A 24406-nucleotide genomic window follows, 5' to 3' on the forward strand; every position below is an offset into this window, starting at 1 on the left:
GGCTTTGTTCCTAAAGGCTTAAAAAATTATCTCTAAAAATACTCCAAAACACATAGCTTTTTCCAGCTCCTTTTAATTTCTCATCATATCAAAAAGACATTTAGACAAGGATTATTAAAAGAAAAAAATGTTTTGCAGTACTCACTACTACTCTTTTTGGTCCCCAGGGTCTGGCCATCTTCAAGAGAGTTTGAGCCCACAGAGGAACTATCCTGACTGTCCTGGTGGGGCAGCTGAAGAAATCCTTCACTGGATTCTGAGCGGGTAGGCGTAAGTGTCACGGACTTCAAACGTTCTCGATTAACATCCTTCTTAGACTTTATCAGCTTCCTCATTTTCAGAGTAATCCAGTTGCCCCTTCTGTTATCAATAATACAGCACATTTATTGCGTTTATAATACATTACTTATGTCTTCAGACTTTTTCTAATTTGTATGCAAGAACGCAGACATGATTCTGCTCCTCTGAAGTTTAACGAAATCTTGATTTTCAGCTGGAACAGAATAGGTATGTCACGTTTTAGATTTGTGTTCATTTTTATATTATGTTCATCAGTACCTTCTTGGCGGAGATGGTTCATAAAATTTATACTGATCCATTATCTTCTCCTCCAATTTCTCTTTCTGTCGCCTTAATTCATTTAGCTTGTCACTGTAAACACAAATGGATGACAATGTATGCTTCAATAATGTATATATAATGGGCGAGTAGCATGTTCCTTTGGATATGTTACCTGAAAGTTGTCACTTTGCATGAGGAATTCTTATGTAACACTTATTTTGTATTGAAAACCCAAGAGACAGATACAGCAAACAAGCAGTCTTACATTTAATATTATAAAATTGAAAAATTTTCATTTACCTTTAATACAAAACAGAATTTTCCCTTTTTTTTAATAATAATAAAGTGTAGATAGGGTCTAACAAAATCAATTAGACAAGTCTATTTTTCTCTTCTCTCAAATTCACTAAAGAAGTTTACAGATTACAACCGAACCTAGGAACATTGCTTGTAGCAGAATGAGGAATAAATAACATTTTTATTCCTCATTTGCATCATCAGTAATGAACACAGTTGCACTGATCCTTTAGAGCTAAAAATATAGTGTTCAGAGTTTGTTATCTGCTTTTTACATATAATTTAAATTGTTATTTTAAGAAGAGAAATATTTCAGAAGTAGCACACGCATTAATTTCCATATAAAACAGAAGCTTTTCAAGAAAAATATAGGTATTCGTGTAACTGCCCTATTCACAGTAATTTCATTGTTTTAAAAACTCACATGTACTGCCTTTGCTCTACATGGAAGAGATCCTTGCTTTCCATATTCTGCTCAAGTAATGTTCTATTCTGTAGCATTAATGTCTGAATTTGATCTAGTAGATGTCTGTTTTCCTCCTCCAGATTTCCTTTAAGCTGGCTAAGCAGCTGTTAAAATATATAAAATATATCAAATGGTACATGCATATAGATGTGAGCATATTTTACACACAGATAATGCGATTATAAAGAAAATTTAGGTCCACAAAGGATTCTGATAGTCAAATCAAACAGAAAACTTAACTAAATCATGACTCAACTGATAAAAGCCTCTTTGATGCTTTAATAACTTAAAACAGTTTACCTAACACGAGCCTCATTTTTTGTATTGCTTGTACAACAGGCAAATTGTCTTCAGACCCACTTAATTATCTATAAATCAAATGACTAATTCTCAAGCACTTCATATGATTTTATGAATTGACAAATACATAAATATTACAATGATACCAGTCATGAAAAATATCGTAATTCTCACATACCTCACATTGATTATTTAGTTTTGTTGATGTAATATCTAGTTGTTGGTACTGTTCCTTGAGTTTAGAAAACTCAGCTTCTAATCGTGTTTGTTCTAGCTTGGAATTGTTCAATAACGTTTTCAGATTCTTATGATCGGTTTGGAGAACTTCATTCTCCCTCAAGAGCTGACTGTGTGTATGAGTAAGCCTGGAATTAGAAGACACCATAAAAGAATACATGCAGATAGAAGGAAACCTACCCATTACCCATGTTCCTTCTGAAACAAGGAATTTCCAAGGCTCTATACTACTCCACAGAATACATATAAAAGTTTCTTACTATTACACGCTGTAGATAAATCATCTTAGCCGAGTTTCCCTACATATGCATTCTGCCTTTAAGCCAAACACTCTGGGTGCTCCGTATGTTTAAAAATGAAGCAGGATTTCTAGATGTGGACATCACAACTAGTTTTAAGATGTCACTTTTCAAAATTCAAGAATCTCACAAAACAACTAGAATTTCTTGCCAACACAAAATAGTAAGTAAACACGAATGGTCCAAACGTTGGCAATCACGGAGGTTTCATATCTTGATTCCTGGGCTCAAGAGTGGCTTGCTCCCTCTACAGCTCACATCCATACTGCACAGTGCTTGGCCTGACATCCTTCAAGACGCTGTGTGGAATTCAGTATCCTCAGGATACAATAATTGGTTTTTGGTATGGATTGGAAATGTCCTGAATTGCAGCATTAGGTATTGAGGAATGTGAGGGGATACAACAGTTATTTAGATGGTACTGGCAAGCGGCCAGAGCTCTACTAATACACATATCAGACTTTTGCTTTACCTTTCATTTTCATCACGAAGTTTTTTATACTCTGCTGCTACAGTTTCATGTTTTTCATTTTGCTGCAGCATTTTCTCCTGTTCTATCTTGAGTACTTTCTCCAGTTCTTCCAGCTGCACCTTCTGTTTCAGCAACTGATTGTACCTGAAAACAAAAATAATATTGAACTTTCTATTTTTGGAATGACAAGAAAATACAGCATTTCTTAAGAAGTGATCTTTCAATTATTTAAGATCCTAATGTTATATTTACGTAATACTAATTTTCTTCATCCTAGTTATACAGCATTTTTTGCTTTTTTGCTTAGGAATCGAAGACTCTCATTTTACTCATGCATATTAGTATTTACCTATCTTCTAAGTCCTTATGCTCCACCTCCAAATTTTTGTGTGCAGATTTAAGACTTCCATGTTTAGCGATCAGAGATTCATACTCGGAAGCTTGGCGTTCATGCAGGTGTTCCAGTTTTTCATGATCTTTGAGAAGTGAATCATACAATGATTTCAGATCCTCACGTTCCTTGAGCACACATTCATTTTCATTTTCTAAAGCAGACTGCTGGATCAACAGTTGTGCATTCTGATTCATAAGAGATGTGCTTTGAGAATTAAGGGTGGAATTTTCAACCTGCAGTCACAAACATTTGACAAGAGTTGCAAATTAATTTTATAGCCTGGATTATCTTGTTTATCTCCTCCTACTGAAAGACTTCTTGAGTTTAACCCTTAGCATCTTGGCAACCTTCTAGTTGTTCCATTACCTGACAACCTTTAATGGGAATCCTTTTTTTTCTTATATTCCAATAGACAATTCCAATTCAAAATATTCCAAGACTATTTTTATAGCAGTATTGCAAGGAAGCACTTAAGCATATGCTTAAATATGCTTAAGGTGGCAAGGGAGGAATCAAATTATTATTTATCTTCAAATACCTGTTAAAGGGCTATTTAGATGAGAGGCACACTTTGCTTTCAGTATTGACAGCTCTAGCATCAAAATATCTCAGAGAAACAGTTCACCAGTGATCCTCGTATCACATAAACCAAATCTATGACATGACTAAAATAAAAGGAACTTTCATATTGGCATAGATGTTTATTCTTTTTTAATCTTTACTGTACAGAATCCCTACTGTCACCATAAAATCCTTGTTGTCCCCACATATCCTTTACATTGAGACTTCAAACAGTAGCATCTATTTACAGAGAGAAAGGGAAAGAAAATAATAGCACCTGGAAGGAACTACCCATATTCTGTTTTACTGAGGAATTGCCATTCATGGTTCTCTTCTGGTAACGGCAATATCAGTTGATCACTTTATGTACGTGTTGTGAGATCTGGTGGAAATTACTCGTGTAGAAGAGTACAATTTCTCTAACAATTATGTCAGAATGGTATTAATGTACATTAAAGCCTTCAACATTAGACAGATTAAAAAAAAAAACCCAACAACTTTACTTTGTGTGCCTCTGGAAAGATTAACCTAATCTAATCCTTGGATATCTTAAAAAAAAAATCAACGATACCTAACGCGTTTGTCACTTGACCTGTATTAGGCTAGTTTCCTTCTCTTTCCTCTTTCCAGAGATAAAAACCACAAACTACCGAGGCTTCTAATACCCTTAGGGTATCTATTAAGGGGGGAAAAAAAAATAAATCTATCACTCCAGTGCACACTGTTACTAAGGAACAAATCCCTTTCTGTTGGAACTGCAGCGTTCTTTGTTACAAATGAGAAAGCTGAACCTTTCACTGGAAATGAAGTAATGTCTGATGGCAAGTGTGTGCTGTGAAACTTCCCATACTGAATTCCAAGTTTGACTTAGTTCAGAATTCCCAGTTATCCTTCAAGACACCCTTTCTTTTGTACGTTCCCTAGGGGTATCAGAAGGAATAGAAGAATTACAGTTGTCCAAGAACAGTTTTGACATAGTCCATGTACACCAGCTTAGTCTGCCCTTCAGATTTAGCTAATAATTAATGACTGTTCTTTTCATGAATGTATTTCACCTTTCATTTTGATTTAGAGTTGGTGTAGAGTTGTCTTGCAACTCGCCTGAAGCTATGAGCAAAATAGCTGCATTCTCAAGAAGAACCCCTTTCTCAGTCTGTTGGGTATAATATCATTCAGTCATCCCTGTCAATAAAAACTACCTTGCCTGGTGAGGTTCACTACAAAAAAAAGTAAGAAATTAAAGGTAGAAAATGCTTCCTCCTCCCATTTCACTGCCTCAGTATTTGCAAGTATCTACTGTGAATTCATTCTCCACATTATCAGATAGGAAAGGCCTGTGCTGTTGTGCAATTCATGACGCAAAAAAGGAAATACATAAGATAGTCCTGGGTTTTTGACAATGGTATTACAAAATACTTAAAGAGTTCTGAATCCCAGAGATATCTTCATCTGTTTAAAAAGGGTATATTTCCATGCCCACATCCACTAACTTTTAATAACTAGATGAGACACAGTGTGTGCACAAATGTTATGTTTTGCTCACAGGCCTCCCAGCCACCAAGGGGAGTACTGTGCACTAATTAGATTTCAGTGTGGTAGACAGAAAGTACAACTGTGTTCTGCCTTCCAGAGAGAGACATGATAATAACCTGAGGCATTCACAAAATGCATTATTTGTTTACTCATTTAAAGACTCCTTCACTCTGATTTCCATCCACCCTCCATCATCTTTAATACTGTTTATTATTTCTGCTGAATTGTGGGTTTGTATTTCCTCTTTAAGTAATTTGGATTCTTAGAGCTCCAAAAAGTGTAAGATCCATTAACAAGAATATTTCATTTATCAGAGAGGAAAAAAAGAAAGATGTGTTTAATAACCCTGCTAAAGTGCAAAGAACGACATCTGAGTTTTGGCATAAAAGCTGCAAGACTCTGTGGGCAACCATTTTTATAATTTCGATGGTCACATGTTACCTTTTTTGCCTCTGAATTATCTGAAGCTAATCTTTACATATTTATGTAATTTTCAAAGTGGTTTTTTGTTTGGTTTTTTGTTTGTTTGTTTGTTTGTTTTCTTTTTTTCCTCCAACTCTTCTGTACTTACTAGCATTTTGATGTTCCTCTTAGGTATGGCTTTTACTTTTTTTTTTTTTTTAAAATTCTCTTTATAAAAATAGACAAACCACTAAATTTATTAGAGTTTCTTTGGACACACTATTTCTCTGACCTAATTTAGAAGTAAAAAAGAAAATATTACCTTAGAAGACTGGATATGAGAATCTACGCTACTCCTAAGTATAAAAGTCAAGAATTTAAATTGGACAAACATGAAGGATTAAAAACAACTTCTAGAAATGTCAATATTAATCAGCAAACAAAATATTATTTGACTGCTCTTAGTGCAGATTATTTGCATATTTTTTCTTTTCCATATCTATACTAGAAGCGAAACATGACTTACAACACATTATTGCCATCAGCTTTAAAGCTTTCAGTTGCAAAAGCTTTGAATTAATTTTATTTTTGAAAGCAAGATAGGAAAATATTACCTGCAGCTTGGCATTTTGAGTTTGTAGAGTTGTATTTTGTTCCTGTAGAGAAACAGTCTGTCTCTGAAGTGCAAGAATTTGAGCCTGCAAATTGCTATTCTGTGTCTCAAGTTGCTTTAATTGTGTCTTCAGTGCTTGCTTCTCTGCCTGAAGTGTAGCATTCTTTGAATGTTTAAAAAAAAATAGAAAATGGAGTTCACAGCTGTTTACTGAACATCAAGAAAAAAACCCTTGCTTCTCCAAAACAAACAAAGCAGCATGACTTTGCAGAGATTTACAGGGTGCAATAAAACTGTAAATCACCTTATATACAAAGTAACACAGTGATATTATCACTACAGGTTAAGACTGAAAAAATAGGTAATATTGTACCTGTAGAGCAACAGTACAGAAATCTCCATGACTTATGTCAGTAAAGACTATGTAAGAGGGACTTAAGAGATATCTGTGGATTCAAAAGAGCAAACTCAGGTTTCCACATTTTCTTTTAAATGCTGGTCAAGTGCTTTACAGCACCCTTCAAGAGCAGAATCCAGCTGCTTCACAAATTATATTTAATTCAGATTCTGCTTGGTACGAAAACTAGGTGATAAATTGCTTACTTTCTTAACAATACTCTTATTCGTATTAGTGGAACAGCTCACAACAAATAATTAAAATCCCAATAATATTTGAAACACATCTTACATTCCTTTCCACTTCGATTAATCTATCTTTAACTTTCAATAATTCTCTAGTAGTTTCCTGATTTTCTTTCTCCCACTTATTGACAGATTGATTTTCTTCTCCACTTCTTGGAGGAGAATTCTGAACCATCCTTTCCTCCTCTTGTCTTTGTTTGAGAGCTTCATAGTTCTTTTTCACCTGAAATTAGGACAGCTTACATTAGGTTTAGAACTTTTCATTTTCTACATCCTAATTTATTACATGACCATACCACTTTTCAAAGAACAGAAAGTGCTATGTTACTGTATTTGTAAATTTGCTTTTTGTGTATGTTTGCAGAGATGGTGTACAAATTATTTATGGATATGGATAGCTTAACGCTAACAAGCACTTGTCTAACAGAGAGAGACTTCTATTTTCTATTTTATTTCAGCGCTTTCAACTGTATCCCCCAACTTTTACTATGAAGTCCTACAACCAAATAATTAAGAAGAGATTATATTTATTGTTTTAACCAATCCACTCAGGCTGTCCAAGATGGATCAGAAAACGTAACTGAAAATGACTACTTTTGGCATTCCAAATCAAATCAACTTCAGATTATTTATCCACCCGACATATTCAATGACCAATGAAAAAAATCAACAACCTTTCAGATGAGTTCAACAGTGGGCCTGTATTATTGCAGTCTTAAAAAGCAGTCATACCTTTGTCCTGTAGTACCCGAATAATGCCCATCTTTTGCAGTCTTACACAAAAGGTCAAGTGTAGAAATAACAATAGCATGTACACGAGTAATTTAATCTTATCGGAAAAAATGTCGTTCTCCTTACTGTTTTAAGTTCCTGACGGAGCTGCTGGTTTAAATTTGTTGATTCTTCTAAACGAGCCTCCAGAGCAGCAATTTTTTCTTCTTTTATTTCGAGAGACTTCTTAAGTGTGGATTCTAATTTTGACTCCAAAAGCTTGTACCTACTGGTCAATGACATCACATACAAAAAAGTCTGTACTTCAAAAAATTATTTGAGGTATTTAATTCTAAAATGTTCTGAAACAGTAGCCTCATAGCTACATTCAAAAATGCTTGAATGCTGACTCTACTCAAAAGCAGGAAGACACCTCCGTATTAATATCAAGTCCTATGTCTAAAACGAACAGAAGATGGTAGTCAAAAACATTTTTGAATCCTTTCTTTTAAAACACATTAGACATACAAAAACCCACATTCAGCCACACCAGTAGGGTGCTGGCTTTATTTGGATCATCAGCGTGTGTGTGATGACAGCACTCATCCTTCTGGCCCCACTCCAGTGAATCCAGCAGGGACCTGAACTAAATTAGAATGTGAAGTATTTGGAGAGCAAGATTTTCATCAATTTCCATTTCCTGCCAGCTCACAAAGAGGAGGCACTAGGGAAGGAGACAAACACAGCACTTTGCAGGTGCATACTCATTTGATGTATGAATGTGCAAATTGCTCACTCAGCCCAGCTGCTGATATTTTAAGACTGTCACCACTCCTGAAGTGTAAAGCTTCAATTTTTTACCATATTTACAATATTGTAGGACATGTAAAAAACCAAAACTACATATTAGGGAGAGAAGTGGTCAGATTTAGAATATATTGGTTTAGAACAGTACCTCCTTTTTAGAAAATACTGAAAAAACACATTCATTAATCACTTCTAAGCAGTTCAGTCACTGTGCGAGCGCTCAGAATCTGGAAAACATCCCACTTCTCCCCACAGTAGGATAAAAATAAAACAAACCACTAATATCCCCCTTTTTAATCTTGACTGCTGAGGAACCTATCAGTTTAGTGAACAGAATAGATTGCAAGAGACTCCCGAATGGACAACAGCATTAGACGTAGTCAGGAACTGGAGCAGAAGATCAATGGTAAGAGAATTAATAAGTAGAAAGCTGTCCAGTAGCATCATGTAGTAGGATGAGAATTGTAGATTTTAAGGTATGACAAGTAATTCTCAGGGACTTAAGAAACAGTAGGAACTCTATGAGTAGTGGAATAGATAGTATTTCATCTTCTTGAGCTGAAGCATATATTCAGCTACATATAAGAATTTCTGTTACTGAAAAGTTATACAACTATGCAGAAAACAAAGAAGGAAAAGGACTAATAGCAGAGACCCAATATCCGTTTTCCTTTTGAACACCTAACAATGAAAGATGGCACAAATTTTCTAATATCATTGAGATCTGAGTATTTCAGATTCAGGGTCAAAACCCAGAAATCTGTTTGTCTAAAGACAACAGCCATTTGAAAGGCAAGAGAAAATGGAAAACACTTCAAAGTTAACTCAAACATGGTCAGCTTAGGCCCCAAGAGAAAGACTCTGAAGTGCTACCAAGAACGTTCAACAAAAAACACAAGCAGCTCTCTCCAATCAGGGAGAGAAAAAGTGTGCATTTTTAATTTCTGTCATCAAAATGGGAGAAGCAGACCAAAAATACACCAAGAAGTAATTTTAGCTATAATGAACCTAGCTTTCTACAGGCCTGATGAAATAATTGCTAATACCTATTCTACATAATAATACAAGGAAAGCAATGCAAGTACCTTTTGGGTGAACGAAAAAGTTGAGAATAACAGAAAGGCAGAATTAGTGGCAGAGCAAAATTTCAAATCAACCAAAAGTTTCCACTTTGAACAAATATTGCCCATTCACAATCCTCCAGCTCTACATGAAGTTTGAGAAGAAGCTCAAAACAGTAGCATAGCCCAAATTCCTTCACATCTAAAAATATTTGGCCACAAGCCTGAGCTCAGATGTAGGCTTTAGGTAATGTTCTGGTTAAGCTTCAAGATATAATGCTTACTGCACACTCCCTGCAGATCAGCCTGAATAGGCACATCATACCTGGCCTGATATCCAAATATCTTGTACCATTAAATATTCCCATCTGCTTTTGTGGTGCTTTCACATGGTCAGTGTTGGACAATCAAGTTTGCCATGAACACCTTTCTCGACAGGCATTATCTCCCACTGCAAGGCAATCTGCAAAGAATTAAGCATGAGCTGTTCCTATGACAGTGCAGCTGAGCAGCACCAAATTACAAGAGATCCAAGGCCAGCAGTATACATGTGCCAAGTGCAGGTCAACCAGTATTAAATGCTTAAGCCTGCTCTCTGGGGTGTGCTCTTAATATATAATACATACATAGCAAAAAAAATGCACTGATTCCTTGAAAAAGGTATACCCCTTAGAACAGCACTAAGGGAAGGTGAGGGGAATGAAAAGAAAGTTACTTATTTGTGTAATTCCCACACACAGCTAACCGGGAAGCAAAGGAAGAAATGAAACAGGTCATGATAGGTGCAGAAGTATGTCAGAAGTTCATTTACAGATTACAATTTAATGGAAGCTGGATAAAAATCCTCATTCCATGGAGACATGTAACTCCAAATTTTCTTCCAAATTATAATTTATAGGTCCATTATAGTATCATTCTGTAAAATGCAAAGGAAACACTAGCATTGTATAGCCCAATGTCATAACTCATATAGTGTCACAAAAACCAAATAACTTATGAGAAGTGAACCAACAACATCTGACCTGTAGAAGTACGAGCACTTGTAAAGGGCAAGTGCCATTGTCTGGAAAGTAGAAACAGACTCATAAATCTTTTCATACAGTATAATTTGCAAAAGCATCTTCACAGAACAATAGTCTCTCCCTTTTGCAGAAGAGCTCACTGCAACCACTTGGAATCTAGAACGTGATTTAGAAAAACATTGCTCAATCCAGACTTCTTCATCTAAGCAGTTTAAGCTTCAATTCAGCTCAAGGATTGGTGGTTCTTTGTATGGTCTATTCACCTAAGGACAAATCAAACGCCTATTATGCACTGTATGCTACACAGTAATGCTTAAATCAGAAGAAATCACACTAGCCAAAGTTCAGAGGACTCTTCTTGACAGAACTCATCTGCGAGCTGAGAAAGGTAGATGAAAGACAATAACAGAAAACAGGTGGTAACAGAACCTCCCTACAGGATTCTGGCATCACCCCAGTAACAGTATGGCAACAAGAAAGGGAAACTGAAGAGGAAAAAAAAATATTGCTTGTTTTTCTTTTGATATAGAAGGCTCAAAAATCAATCTATATGTTCGCGACAACCAGTTGTAGTAACAGATCATGACAGCAGCTTTTTTTTTTTTCTTTACAGCGCACAACTGAATAGCATCATGAATTAAAAATTGGCTAGAAGCCCACAGTAGTCTGCTGTTCTCCTGTCACAAATTTTCCCTAAATCCCTGCAGGAAAAGACAGAACACAACATACAGCAGAGGAAACAGATGTCAGGATAGCAGCTGCTTTATAATGGCAGGTGTGGTAGGGTGGCAGAGCCAGTACAAAGTTTTGGAGACGCTCAAGTGCTGGATACTTCCCAGCCTGTGTAAGTGGGAATGCAAACAGCTTCCTTTTAGTAGGAAGAATTAGAAGGAAATGATTTGTAAGGAAAGAGTGAGACAGTTTAAGGTAACCATTATGTGCAAAAGTGTAGAAAGATTCCTATCAGTCAAGGAGTCGAAGAAAAACCTCAACACTTTGGGCCTATTATCTTTTACTGCTGCTGTTCCTGGTGCTAACTAGAACATAAAAACGTTTTAATTATATGTTACCTGTATCTACTGACATACTTCAAGAAACTTCTTAGTAATGGAAAGTGGTATCTCACTTTCACAAACAGCTGAATGTAAAAGCACATCAACTACCTCATTAACTGCAAAGAATAGCAAGTTCCATTTCGGGTCTATTAGTGAGCCTTAAAAATCTAAGAGTATGCACAAAGACAGTCTGTAAAATCACTTGATCTTTATGAATAAAAAGACCCTCATGTCTGCATTGTTCCAGGTAGGCCTTGACATTCTCACCTGTCATCACTGCTCTGTTCATCATGCAACAGACGCTCCTTGTTTAAGCCTATTTTTTCAAGTTCGTGGGCAAGTTTTTCTAGATCATTGTTCATTTGTTGGGTCTTCAATTTTTCATTCACCAAGTCCTTACACACAAAAAAATCACAGTCAGTATTATATAAATAAAATAACATAGTCTTAATTCTAGCAGTGCCGAGGTAAGAGTTTTTTATCACTAGATGACTTGAATAACTCAATGCTAACTCTCCTTTCCTTCCAATTGTTAGCTTTCAGCTATACCAGATATTACATTTTTACCTATAATATGATTTCACTAGTTTACTCCCTTCCTTTCTGTAGAACTTCCCTTTCATGTCTGGTCTGGAACATTACAGTGAAGGGAAATGTTTCAGCCAGAATGAATATTAACATGAGGAATCTGAACAATGTTCATTTAACAAAGGCTCCATGACAGTTTGTAAGCAACCTTACACAATTAAGTATAATACGGCTATATTATTCCATTTGATTATTATGATTCTACAAATTTTGATTAACTAACGCTTTTCCTACTGTAACCATTAAAGATGCTGACAGTATACAGATTAAAGCACAAAAAATACAGAATACAAACGTTTTTCAAAAATACAAATATATTGTCTCTACATTACAAACAGATTATGACAGGAATGGTAACTTATTTCTGTTTACCTCTCGTAAAGTGACAAGGGTTTTCTTATCAATGGTAGCTCTTTTCACAAGTTCTTTATTTTCTTTTTCTAGTTCTTTCAGGCGTACACATGACTCTTTATATACAACTATTTCTTTAAATAGAGATTTATTTTCCTTTTCCAGATTACTAATTTTTACATTGTTTTCTTCTAAAGTACTATCTTTAATTTCTGCTTGTTGTCGAAGCCTTTTATTTTCTTTTTCTAGCTGTTTCTTATCTTTTTCCAGCTGAGAAGTCTCTTGTTCTAACAGCTTATTCTCCTTTTCCAATTGCTCTAGGCGCTTACTAGAGATTTTTAACTCTTCTAAGTTCTTTTGCAGAGTCTGATTTTCAGACTCTAAATCTTGTAATTCACTTTCTAATTGCTGAATCTTCTTATTGCTGTTTTCAAGAGCTTTCTGTAACCTTTGGTTTTCTGTGTCTAGGCCTTGGTAGCTGACTTCCAAGCGTTCAGTTTTCTTAAATGAGGCTTTCATGAGTTCAAGGCTTTTTTTAAGTTGTTCCTTTTCACTCTCCAATTCCTTATTTTCTAATTGTAACTGTGCTACTTTAATGCTTGTACACTTCAAGGATTCAATCGTTCTTCTTAATTCTAAGTTTTCTTCATCAAGTTGTGAATTCTCCTTTTCTAAGGATTCTAATTGAAAAGTCAGATTTTTTAGGCTATCCAAAGTTTTTTTGAGTTTTCTGTTTTCCATTTCCAGGTCTGAGTTTTCTTGTTCTAAGGCCTCTATCTTCTCACAAGTAATTTTTAAGTTAGTAATTTTTTTCTGTAATAATTCATTTTCCTTCTCCAGATGATGCAGTTCATTCTCAAGTTCTTCTGCTCTCTCTCCTTTCTCTTTGTAGTGTTCCAGTTCTTTCCTGACTTGTTTTTTCTCAAACTCAATCTTATTTAACTTACTGCTTGTCTCTTTAATAGACTCATGAAGGATTTTATTTTCTTTTTCAATTTCTTTCATTCTTGCTTCAGCACTGATTTGTGAGCGTTGTCTTAGAGAAGCTACAGTTTGATTTAAATGTTCATTTTCTTGTTCTAATAGCTTTATCTAATTTGGGTAGAAAAATTGTAAACTGGTGAGCAACATACCAACAAGAAATTACTTCCATATATGAACTGATAACATAAAAATAAAACTAACAAGCACAAACCAAAATAAATCTGTGTCTATTTCTGAGCATCATTTCGTTTTCATTTGCGTCTATCCAGACTCAGATTATTTTTCTTAACCTCTGTAATTTCCACAGATATGTGTCCACAAAGAACGAAACTCCATTTAAGTTCTAAACTGAACTTGAGATGAAGGGAGGTGTGGGAGCAGCAGAACTGTCTTATTTTCACTTGGAAAAAACAGAGGTGGTATGTGGGATATGAGGGCATCCTGATCACAGTCAGTAACATTTTGGGAAGAAACACAAAGTTCCATTAGTTTTTGAGTTAAAAAGAACCCTTGGACACGCTGTTCCAAAAACACCTTCCAGAGAAAGTAAATCCTATTAGAACTGAACTATTTTCTTAGGTAACATATTCCCAGATCTACTTCAAAAATAAAGGCAGCATTTATATCTTAATTTTTAGTATTTCTTGACTTTTTCAGTTACTCCATATAATTTGAAATTATTTGGGTATGTAACGACAGACAGCAAAATGCAGAAAACTGTTTAGCTCAATATTTAAGAATACACTAATAACATAGTGTAAGGGATGTTTCAACAATAAACTGTTTTGGAGAAAAGCAAAACTGCTAGTTGCAATGAAAAAGCAGACTGAGAAAATTATAGACCGTTCTTTCATATTTACGTCTGAATGTAACTAATAATTAGGATCTACGGCTCTGTTCCCACCAATGACAAACTGTTCCAAAACTATTAATGAGAAACTAATTAACAGGTGTCTAAAACCACAACTTTATAACATTTCTTTACATAGCCTGGTATGATACTGAACGTGCATAAGTACTATTCATGAATTCTGCTTCTATAATCCAAACTTAACAAAAAATCATGGTCAATGCCTCCATAATTTTTGATGATATCAAATGAACCTTGTACATTCTCCTGCAACAAGTATCAGCACAGGATTTGTAAAAGACCTGAAAGATGCTGCTGACCTATCACAGCTCTTACGTATACTATTTTTAAGCAGAAATAGTCCCAGTGAAATGTCAGTCCTACTCCAACACGTTTAAAACGCCATACGTATCCTTGATGGTTGAATTGGATTTATGACTTATTCCAGAAAGTTGTAGTCCTTTTTTCCCCTAGAGTACATTTCTAATACAATGTATAAAGCAATTATTGTAACAACTAACACTTCTAAACAAGACAAGCTGGCATATTTTCTTTAAAATTATCCCCATTGTTCTCTTTAAATGAAAGTACAGCTTCAGTGCCAAGCGTTTTTTGGTGGGTTTTGGTTTGTTGTTTTTTTTTTCTTTCTTTTCTAAGTCTGGAATTTGTATTTACTGATTAAATTGGGTCTTTAAAATTTTTCAGGATGTTTGAAATACAATACTCTGTATTCCAAAATAGTGTACTTTTAAATTAAACTGAAAAATGTTAATCTCATCAAGAAGTATGAGTGGAATTTATAAAAGATAACTACACTTCTAATTCTGAAGGACTTGACTGTTAAAGATGGGATTTCCAGAACTTTCCATAACTGGTTTCCTAGTGGCTGCCTTCCACAAGTCCTCTAAATTGCTCTGCAAAGACCTTAAGAAGGTGTCATTCGATACATCAATGACATTCAGTACCCTCCCAAATACAGCTCAAATCTTTTACAAAGACCCAGAAGCCAGTTTCTGGCAACCAAAAAACCCCTCTGCTATTCACCTACAAGCCACAGCTAGAATACATTCTAGTATACGGGAATATTACGAAGCTGGACATGATGGTTCCTACCCCAGATAAGACTGTGAGCAACACAGGAGGAACAGAGTCAGCAGCAGAGCAGCAGACCAGCTCTGCTACACTGTTCTCTGTCAGGTCCCTTCGAGGGACAGACTCCTGTAATTCTCATTAATACTCCGACATTACTTCAAACACCAACCAGCTGTCTGGAACCTGTTTTCCTCCATTGAGAGGTGTCTGGCTTACCTCCAAAGTTCCCAATTTTCTATTTTGGCTGAGCTACACCCTCTAAGCAACTACAGCAAATACATAGCCCATGAAAGACACACAAGCATTACAAAACACTAAAAAGTTCTAAAACTAAACAGTAAAGCCTCAGCTAAAAATGAGTCATGCCTCTCACTGGCTGCAGCTCTTAGACAAGCTATTCTGCTGCAGATATGTCTTTTTGGCAAATCTGCTACATTTACAATCCCTTCATGTGTGTACAAAAGGAGAACAGTATAGTACAATGCAGCATTAAGACTTTTGATTCTGCTACTCACTTGTCGCTCTGAGTTTTCTCGAAGTGCTTCAAGTGTCTTTTCAAGCTGTGCTTTTTCTTTCATCAAATCTTTACTCAGATTTTGACTGTTCTGAAGACTTTGTTTTTCTTGGCTAACTTCATTCTCTAGCTCTTCAAGCTAGGGGAAAAAGAAACATATTTTTTAAAGTGTACTTAAAAATGACAATAGTATTACTCTTAGGTGGACTGAAGGTACCCTTATAGAAATGATTAAAGATGGTTAAAGGAAAGAATAAAATGGAATTTTCTATTCTTCATCTGGAACAATTCATCCCTTCTAGGAATAAATTTACTTCTACCAGAATTTTATCCCTGGCTTAGAAGACTGTGTCTATAAAATACTTTTGCATTAAAATAAAAAAAGGTCAGATTTTATTAGGCTCTGGATATTTCCCCAAGCACCTTTTTTTCCCTCTTTAAAATTCCACCTTAGTGAGATTTATACTGCTTCTCCAAACCCCTTTTAACATGTAAGGGTTGAATGTTGTTTGATTTTACTTAACTATTTCAAGAGATACTTATGATGATTCCTTGGGAATTAAATATACAGTTTTGTTTCGTCAAACTGTTCCAACTTGCAATGTTGCCATACAGCAAAACTGTTTAAAAGCTAAAATAACAAAGTGTGATTTTTCTGTCACGTGGAAGTTTTAATTAGTTACTTAGAAGCAAGATATAAATTTTCTTTTTAAACAATCATCTGCTGGAAGATTTATATTCTATGTCAAGTCCATGTCCACATTACACAATCCTAGAAGAGTCCAGACATAACTCAGACCCAGACAGGGGGAACAGTTTTAGAAACAAATTATCTGAATTATACATTAAATTGCTGCTAAATAATACTGAGAAGTAAAAATCACAAGACTGTAGCAGAATGGAACTTGTTCCTCTGTGAAGCAATTTGTTCATCAGAAATAGGCAAAAAGCATGGCATCAATTAGGCTGGAACCGGGATAAAATCTTTCTCTTAGGATGAGAATACTAACATTTGACTAGTCTTTTGCTTCCCTCTCCCTTCCAGATTCAGATTTTTCTGGTCCCTTGCTTAGCAGACCAACTCATGTTTTACAGGGATATTGGCACGTTCATTGGGTTTTGCAAAGGAGAAGTAACTGGCTCAATCACTCCAGCAGGGATGCAGTCAGCCTCCGTCTGGGAACCAAACTTACCCATCACCTGCCCAACTGCCAACTGGGCACTGAGAGTGGAGTTCCCATGGCCACTGTTATCTCATAAGACTCTATATTAGTGGTTTGTTTTAAGAGAAAGTGTGTCCAGAAAGAAGCAGACTATGTATATAGGATTCATAACAAACATTTTGTTCAACTTCATGCTTTTTGCTGAGGCAAACATTGTTCAGAACATTGTTTTTAGGGGCAAGTGAGAAAAAGGACATGTCACCAGACATTCAAAATGGTAAGAACAGTATCAGCAACCACAAGGACCTACTATTGCTTGCTTCTTATACCTATTCCTTTCTTTTGTACCCTCCCAGCTGTCTTTCTGGTACTGTACAGAAACTCAAAGCAGCACACAGGCTGCTGCAAAAAATACCATATTGTTAAGAAATCAGAAAAAGCATGGAAGCATGGAATACATTAGGGACTTCTTCCAATTTATTTTTTTTAAGCAATCTCTTACCCACTCTTCTCTAAGAATAGCTTAACATCTGAAATATCTGCCGAAGTAAAAGCTATTTCAGAAACTTTAGACATTTCACTCCACTGTAATTAGTCCCTGTTTTTTTCCAATTTTTATTTCCTATAAATATCACTGACTAGATTAGTCTATTTGGTATACAAAATTTGGAGAGCAAAATATTGTAGATCACCACAGACAAATCTGACAACCTCCTCTCATTCACTTGCTCATCAACTCCTTGGCCCATCTTCTCTCTTTCTCAGTTATGAATGAGGACACATGACTGAGTTTTTTGCTTAGACTTATCAGTCAGTCTTCACTTACGTACACATACCTTCCCCTGCACAATAATCACAAAAATTAAAACAATGTTCTCAAGTATCATAAAACACTTTTATTACTCATTACGTCCCCAATATGTTAATATTTTTCACCTCACTGGTATAAGACCTTTCTGAATAAAATAGTCACATTCTTACATCAATAAAAAAGCATAACTAAAAGAGAAAAACCTCTCTGAGGTGGTTTTGGTTTTTACCATAAACTCACAAACACCATAACACCATTTAGACCCTAGTAATACTTTACCCAAAATAACAGCAACTCATAAAATTACTCTTTAGAAAGAAAATGGCAACCAACGTTAGGCAATTCATACACAAGTCAAACATACACTAATGATTACCTTTTTGGTAAGTCTTTGGTTTTCTTTTTCCACTTTCAGCATCCTTGAATTACTGCCTTCTACAGAACCCATTGTACTTTGTAGTTCTTCCACTGTCTTCAGCAAACTTTGGTTTTCCATTTCTAACTTCAGTAATCTGCTTGATGTCAGTTCATTTACTTCATGACCAAGTGATTTCTGTGGCACTGTAAGAGAAAAACACCATTAAAAAAAAGGTTACTTATTACCTGAAGTTCTAGGACTTAAGGGATTTAGAAGCCTTTGACTGTCCTCCAACGCCTTCTTGGTGAATAGAGCTAGTTAGGATTAATGACCCATCCTCCTTACCCAACGGATAAGCACTACAGATGCATAAAAGGAAATGTTTCACTCATCCTACAGTTCCTAGTCACAGCAGAGATTTGTTTCCTGCAACTGAGGATGTATCTCTAAATTTCCACAAATCCTTTGTACAGGACCCAGTGTACAACCAAGCATGCTACATTGGAAGAACTGAAATTTTTGCCACAGCTACCTCTGCAAACAATTACTGTGAGAAGCTCTAACAAATCTTGTGCAATTTTCTTTACTTTGAGTAAAGCAAGAAGACTCATGATCTCTGCTACAGAGTATACCAGTCTGAATGGCAACACAATGTAACTCCAAGTTATTTATGGGGTTTACACCCCTTTAACTGAACAACAATCACAAGAACAGAGACTTTTCCTGTAGGTGGTATCTCCAAGGATACATGGGATTGAGTAAAAAAAACCAAAACAACACCAAACCAACCCCCAAACTAACCACAACAAAAGGAAACAAAAAATAACCCCCAAACTGTCACAACTCTCCAGAGAACAAAATCTCTGTACTTTAAAATAAGGACCTGTAATTTCCTAATCCTGTGAAGTCTCTGAGACTTCAATTTTTTATTTCATCAGTGTTCAAGTATTACTATGTTTACCTTCAGAAAGTTCAGTAGTTCTATTTATCTGTTCAAGCTCCCAGCCAAGATGCAACGATTCATCCATACTTTGTTTCTGAGCCATTTCTAGAGTCATATTTTCTTCCATGAGTTCCTCAATCTTCTTTCTGTCCATATCACGCTCCTTAAAAATTATTTCACAAATAACTTAAAAAAAAAAAAATGCATCTGAACATGCACAAAGTATTTGTCTCTAGTGTGCCACAGCGAAATACAAAGTGCATTTTCTGATTTGCTAGTCCACAGTGAGACAGGGAGGAATAGACAAAATTACGGAGAACTTAGAAGAGAAACAACCAGTAAAGAAAAAAGTACACAGAGAACCTCTTTGCATCATAACCTATGGCAATGACTACTTACTCTTTTTCAAAGTTCACATCTCAGAACATCAGGAAAGAAACTATACAGGATAAGCACAGCTTGGTAGCACACTCAGAAAACAAATGGACAGAGAAGCAAAATTTCATCTTCTCTGAACTACCATGACTACTTTGATGCAAAAAGCTGTTACAGGACTGGGCCCATGATGAGAGAGTCTCACCTGTCTCTTTATAAACCCCTCTTCCCACACGTGCTACTTTAACATGAATAAGATGCAGCTGCAACTCTCCACATTTTGCAGCAAATGAAAGTAACCAGAAGGTAATAATCTGTCACCCCTTACAGAAAAGAAACAAAAAACCCACCTAGGCAAATTACGACTTTGTATTTTAGAATATTTACTTTTTGGAGAAGAACTGCCTAAAAACAAAAATTGTTTTGGGAATAACCTTCTGATAAATATGTCACTATCACCAGAATTTGAAATATGAATAACCTCTTTTATCTAAGTATTTAAGCGACAACAGACTATCTTCACATAAAAATAAAAAGATCCTATCATTCCTACTAATGAGCCTCTGTATTTCTTATCATTGTATTTTAGCTATCCAATTAAACGCTGTACTGCCTTTAGGAAGAGTACTTGCCTTCGCAATTTTTCCTTCCCTAAGCAGAACCAAAGCTACTGTAGGAAACTGTATCTGAAAAGTGTTAGTAAATCAAGACATACCTTCCTCCTCCACCCCACTATTTTGACTGCAAGTTCTTTTATTAAAAATGGAAATGAAATTCAACGCATATCAGTTGTCTTTGTCATCCTCCATTTACACTTACCATCTCCATATCATGTAATTTAGCTTTTAATTGTAGATTCTCTTTTTCTAACTCATGTAATTTATCAGAACGGGCTCGGGTCCCCTCTAATTGATCCTCCAACATTGTCTTTGTTTCTAGCAACACTTGATTGTCTTCCTTTAACTCCTGCAAGAATTAAGCAAGAAAAAACCTCATAACAGTATTTCCTTATTCATAGAAATATTGATATACATCACAACTAGTTTTAGAAACATTGCTCTAAAGCCAAAACATTGATTTGGAAACTGTAACAGACTTTTTATTAAAAAAAAAAAAACCCACTACAGCAATTTCACATAACTGCAACTTAAGAAATTTTTATGAAAAGAAAATTTAACATAACTTCAGAGAAATTAAATAGTCCTTAAACCATTAAAAATAAATAAGGTGTTCATAATCACAATCAAACCATGGATCTGAGATGTGACCTGGAAAGATGCATTGCACATATACGGACTACAGCTAAGCAAAAGGCTGACATCAAATAAAAATTGCAGGTGGCAAAAAAGTAGATCACACACCATGTAATTGAATGGTGGAGCTTATTGCTACATGGTTGTGTAGATGAAAAGGCTTACACGTGTGAGAAGTCATCTAATTCATGCAAGAGAAGGCGAAAAAGTACCACCTCAGGAGTATGTTTCCCGAGCAGAGACTGCTGGAGGCTGGGAGGGCACAACAGGAAAGTATCACCAAGTGCTTCCCCTGTTCTTTTACTCTCCTCTAAGCATCTATTCTTGGCCACTGTCAAAGACTGGAGACAGATGTAGTGCTCCTTTCAGTCTATAATTTATCTTAGCATCAGATTGAACTCCCTCATCTTTGTGTTGCAGGAAACGTAGAACAAAACTTAAAAGAATAAATTTTCTACAGGCCATAATTAGGTATACAGGCCGTTGGGCAAACTTAAGCCCAAAATCGGGTCATGATGCTGAAAATGCAACTGCATTCTTAAAATAAAACCAGCCATATTCAAAGGTCCTCAACAGCTTTAATTTATGTACCTACAGGATTTTTTTTTTAATGGCATCTGATAAAAATAATAATGTGTAAAAACATATAATTGGAAATTTTACTCATGATACAAAGACAAAACTTCTCAAACTTCAGCATGCAGTCAGCTGCAAAATCTGAGATCAGTGAATGTAACAAATATGTCTCCTTCACACTCCTCCCTAAACAAATATTAACTTATAATTATTATTATTAATTATTATTAAGCAAAACCAATTAATTAACATCTGTCTCTATTCAAGCATGGTTGAAAAATCAGATAGTTTACAAGCTAAGAAACATGTGACCAAATTTTAGGTTTTTACTAGTTTAAGCATTCTATGAAAAAGAATTTCCACTCTTTCCAAATCCTGTACAGTAATCTCTTTTCCTATACCCTTTTCCTTTTTAACTATACGCTTTCAGTCCCCCTTACAACAGTAGTAGATACAGGCAGTTTACAAAGTGATTTTCCAAAAGCTCACATGGAAAGGTTTGCTCATACACAGGGAGGCTGATGATAATGCTCACCACTCACAGTACCTTTTCCAACAGATCCATGTATGCTAACCAATTACATCATATGTAGGTAACAACCAACAACTTTGAGGAAATTTGAGAGCGTAGATCACAGCACTGGACCTCTATCACTGAGATCAAGTTGAACTGCAACGTCTTGCTTAAAATATGTTAAACACTGAGAAAAGATCCAGAGTTGGAAAGTAGCTACCAGCCTTTGTTTTTGAGTGGTATGCAAAGGCAGCTTTGGATCCTCCTCAAGAACAGCTGTTAAGGTCTGTATTTAGTGTATCTTGAGGAAGTTTCTCCAAATTTTATCAGGTTATTTCATGTTACACAGTGAGATGATAAAATTAGTTTCCACGAGCAAGACTAAGAACAAGTAATCTTAAAGAGAAAGTCTTGGGAACCATGACTTTTTTTAAATTTTAGAAATGTCTAAAATCCTTTTAACAATGTTTTAATCTGCACCTTGCACCTTCTCTCTCACTACAGTCTATTGTTAACTTTTTTTACACTGCAGTTCGCTTGGAAAAACTATCCATCTCATTTTCCATTAAGTTAATGACTCCCATGTCAGTTGATATACTTTATTTTTGACTAAAGCTATTATTAGAAGTTTTGGATGAAGGATATACAATTGAACATTAAAAAGATTGGGTTGCAGTTTTCCCCTCTCATCAACAGTAGCTTTTATCAGTAGTAGCTATTTTATGGTGTGACATACGAAGTATACGTTCACTGAAGTTTTTAACTTCGAAACAAAAAAAGAAAGAAGTCTCTTTCCAGAGGATGCTCTATCATTGATCATTAGTATTATGACATTTTTCAGATGCGATAGAATCTGAAGTAGAATACCGGGGATATTCTATCAAGTCTGGGCAGCAGTTCAGAGAGAAGAAATTCTGGACATTACCATAAATCACAACATTGAGATGTTGCTTATGAGTTACTATATTAGAAGGTGTACAGAAAAGTTATCTTTCCACTGCATTCAGAACAAGTAAATTCATAATTATATAAGATCCAGTTTTAGGGACTCAATTTTAAGAAAGGTATCAATTAAGACAGAACCCAGAGAACAGAAAAAACATCTTGTAAGGCAGAATGCTGTGGGACTGCAGAGCACAAAGAGCTAGAAGAGCTAGACATGTGACATGTCACAGTCTTCAGAGAAGAAAAAGGCTGCTAACTAAAGGCTGTAGACACTTCATCACTCAGGTCTTAAAGCACCAATTAATGCCAAGCATTCATTTGGAGTGGTATGGGTACATAAAAAATACTGTGCAGGCCTGTGAATCCAAAAGCCACATTAAATGAAGTTATGTAAAAATATTCTGTGCCATAGTTTAGCCTAAGATCTTGGTTTTGCTTTTTGGTCATTTCCACCCTGAAGCAAGGGCTTCATAGCATTATCTCAACAACTACGTCCAGGCAACGTAGTATTTTTTCCAACAAACATTCATTTTGGGTTCTCTCTGCTTTTCCAGGAGTCTTTTTTTTTTTTTTTTTTAAAAATGACCATCTTAAAGACTTAAAAAGTCTTTAAACTTTCATTGGTTTTGACTCCCACAAGTAATTGTTTCCTTCATAAATTCTGCCACCTTGGCATTTGCCCAACAAATTTGCCATTTACAGACAGAATGATGGCCTAATAAAATCCTGCATGTTGATTTGTTTCCTAAATTTCTAATTCATGACAGAACTGTAAGTCTCTCTTGCCTGGTATCAGTGCATCTTCTTTTAGTATACTTTATCCAGGGAATGCTGTCATCCCATACTCATTTGTGTGTATAGCCACTATTTGCTCAACACTTTACTTAGAAAATTACCTTTTCTTAGTAGACCCACAAGAGGAGAAAGAAATTATTACATTTACAGCATATTTTTAACTAAATCCTCCTTGGGTTTCTCCATACATAGTATACCTCCTAAACAGAGGCTCCTACTGATCTTGTTAATTTAGAGCTATGGTGAGCACTGCTGACTTCAAATGAAAATGTATGCCATTAGACACAGGGACTCTTACCTAAAAACTGTAATTTATCACGAATTTCTGACTAGCATATATCCCAGAGCAAAAAGCTATACACTGTTTTCATGTTCCAGTATTTTAAGTCATCAAAATAACTTTGAAAAAGCCACAGCAAACAAAAAATTATGGTTATTTGGTACTTTTTTTTTTCCTTAATGTACCTCCACTCTAGCTTTGTAGAATTCAATATCATGCAGCCTCTCTTTATACCGGCTGACTTCACTTTCAAGCTTGTCAACTCGAATTGCCTTCTCACGAAGAGCATCTAATTCATCTCTATACACTCTGGCAGAACGGGCATCTGAGAGTAAATTCATATTCTAGAAAATATGAAAATACAGAAATTAAAGGCAAGAATACTGGACAGGACATGTTGAAGGATAACAGTTGCTTCACTATTTAAGTTGGGGTAATGCAGTTAATTCTGAGAAAGGTAAAGAAAAAAAAATTTAGAGGCTCAGTCCAGATGATGTATTTCCAAGAAAACTACACTGGCCTTTTTCAAGGAGAGGTATGTACACATTGTAAATTTCAGAACAGTACATTTCTTTTACAGA

General features: G+C 35.5%; 1 protein-coding gene across 6 annotated transcripts in view; it reads right to left on the reverse strand.

Annotated features, from left to right (window-relative positions):
• The window catches only part of CCDC88A (coiled-coil and HOOK domain protein 88A), a 75230-nt gene that overhangs the window by 16198 nt on the left and 34626 nt on the right, over positions 1–24406 (reverse strand). For 5 of the 6 annotated variants that reach the window (XM_086460785.1, XM_086460784.1, XM_086460783.1 and 2 more), the window contains exons 10-25: positions 24011–24169; positions 20282–20428; positions 19106–19250; positions 18163–18347; positions 15814–15951; positions 12394–13464; positions 11701–11828; positions 7636–7777; positions 6824–7000; positions 6137–6298; positions 2982–3259; positions 2633–2776; positions 1803–1989; positions 1283–1428; positions 559–651; positions 146–360 (exon numbers count right to left, since the gene is read on the reverse strand). In XM_086460785.1, coding sequence (XP_086316911.1) covers positions 146–360; positions 559–651; positions 1283–1428; positions 1803–1989; positions 2633–2776; positions 2982–3259; positions 6137–6298; positions 6824–7000; positions 7636–7777; positions 11701–11828; positions 12394–13464; positions 15814–15951; positions 18163–18347; positions 19106–19250; positions 20282–20428; positions 24011–24169 — 3517 coding nt within the window. The remainder of the gene's footprint in view (positions 1–145; positions 361–558; positions 652–1282; positions 1429–1802; positions 1990–2632; positions 2777–2981; positions 3260–6136; positions 6299–6823; positions 7001–7635; positions 7778–11700; positions 11829–12393; positions 13465–15813; positions 15952–18162; positions 18348–19105; positions 19251–20281; positions 20429–24010; positions 24170–24406) is intronic. The other variant, XM_009959439.2, reaches the window with a different exon arrangement.

Source organism: Leptosomus discolor, chromosome 2 (assembly GCF_034619465.1).
Source record: "Leptosomus discolor isolate bLepDis1 chromosome 2, bLepDis1.hap2, whole genome shotgun sequence".
Taxonomy (NCBI): domain Eukaryota; kingdom Metazoa; phylum Chordata; class Aves; order Leptosomiformes; family Leptosomidae; genus Leptosomus; species Leptosomus discolor.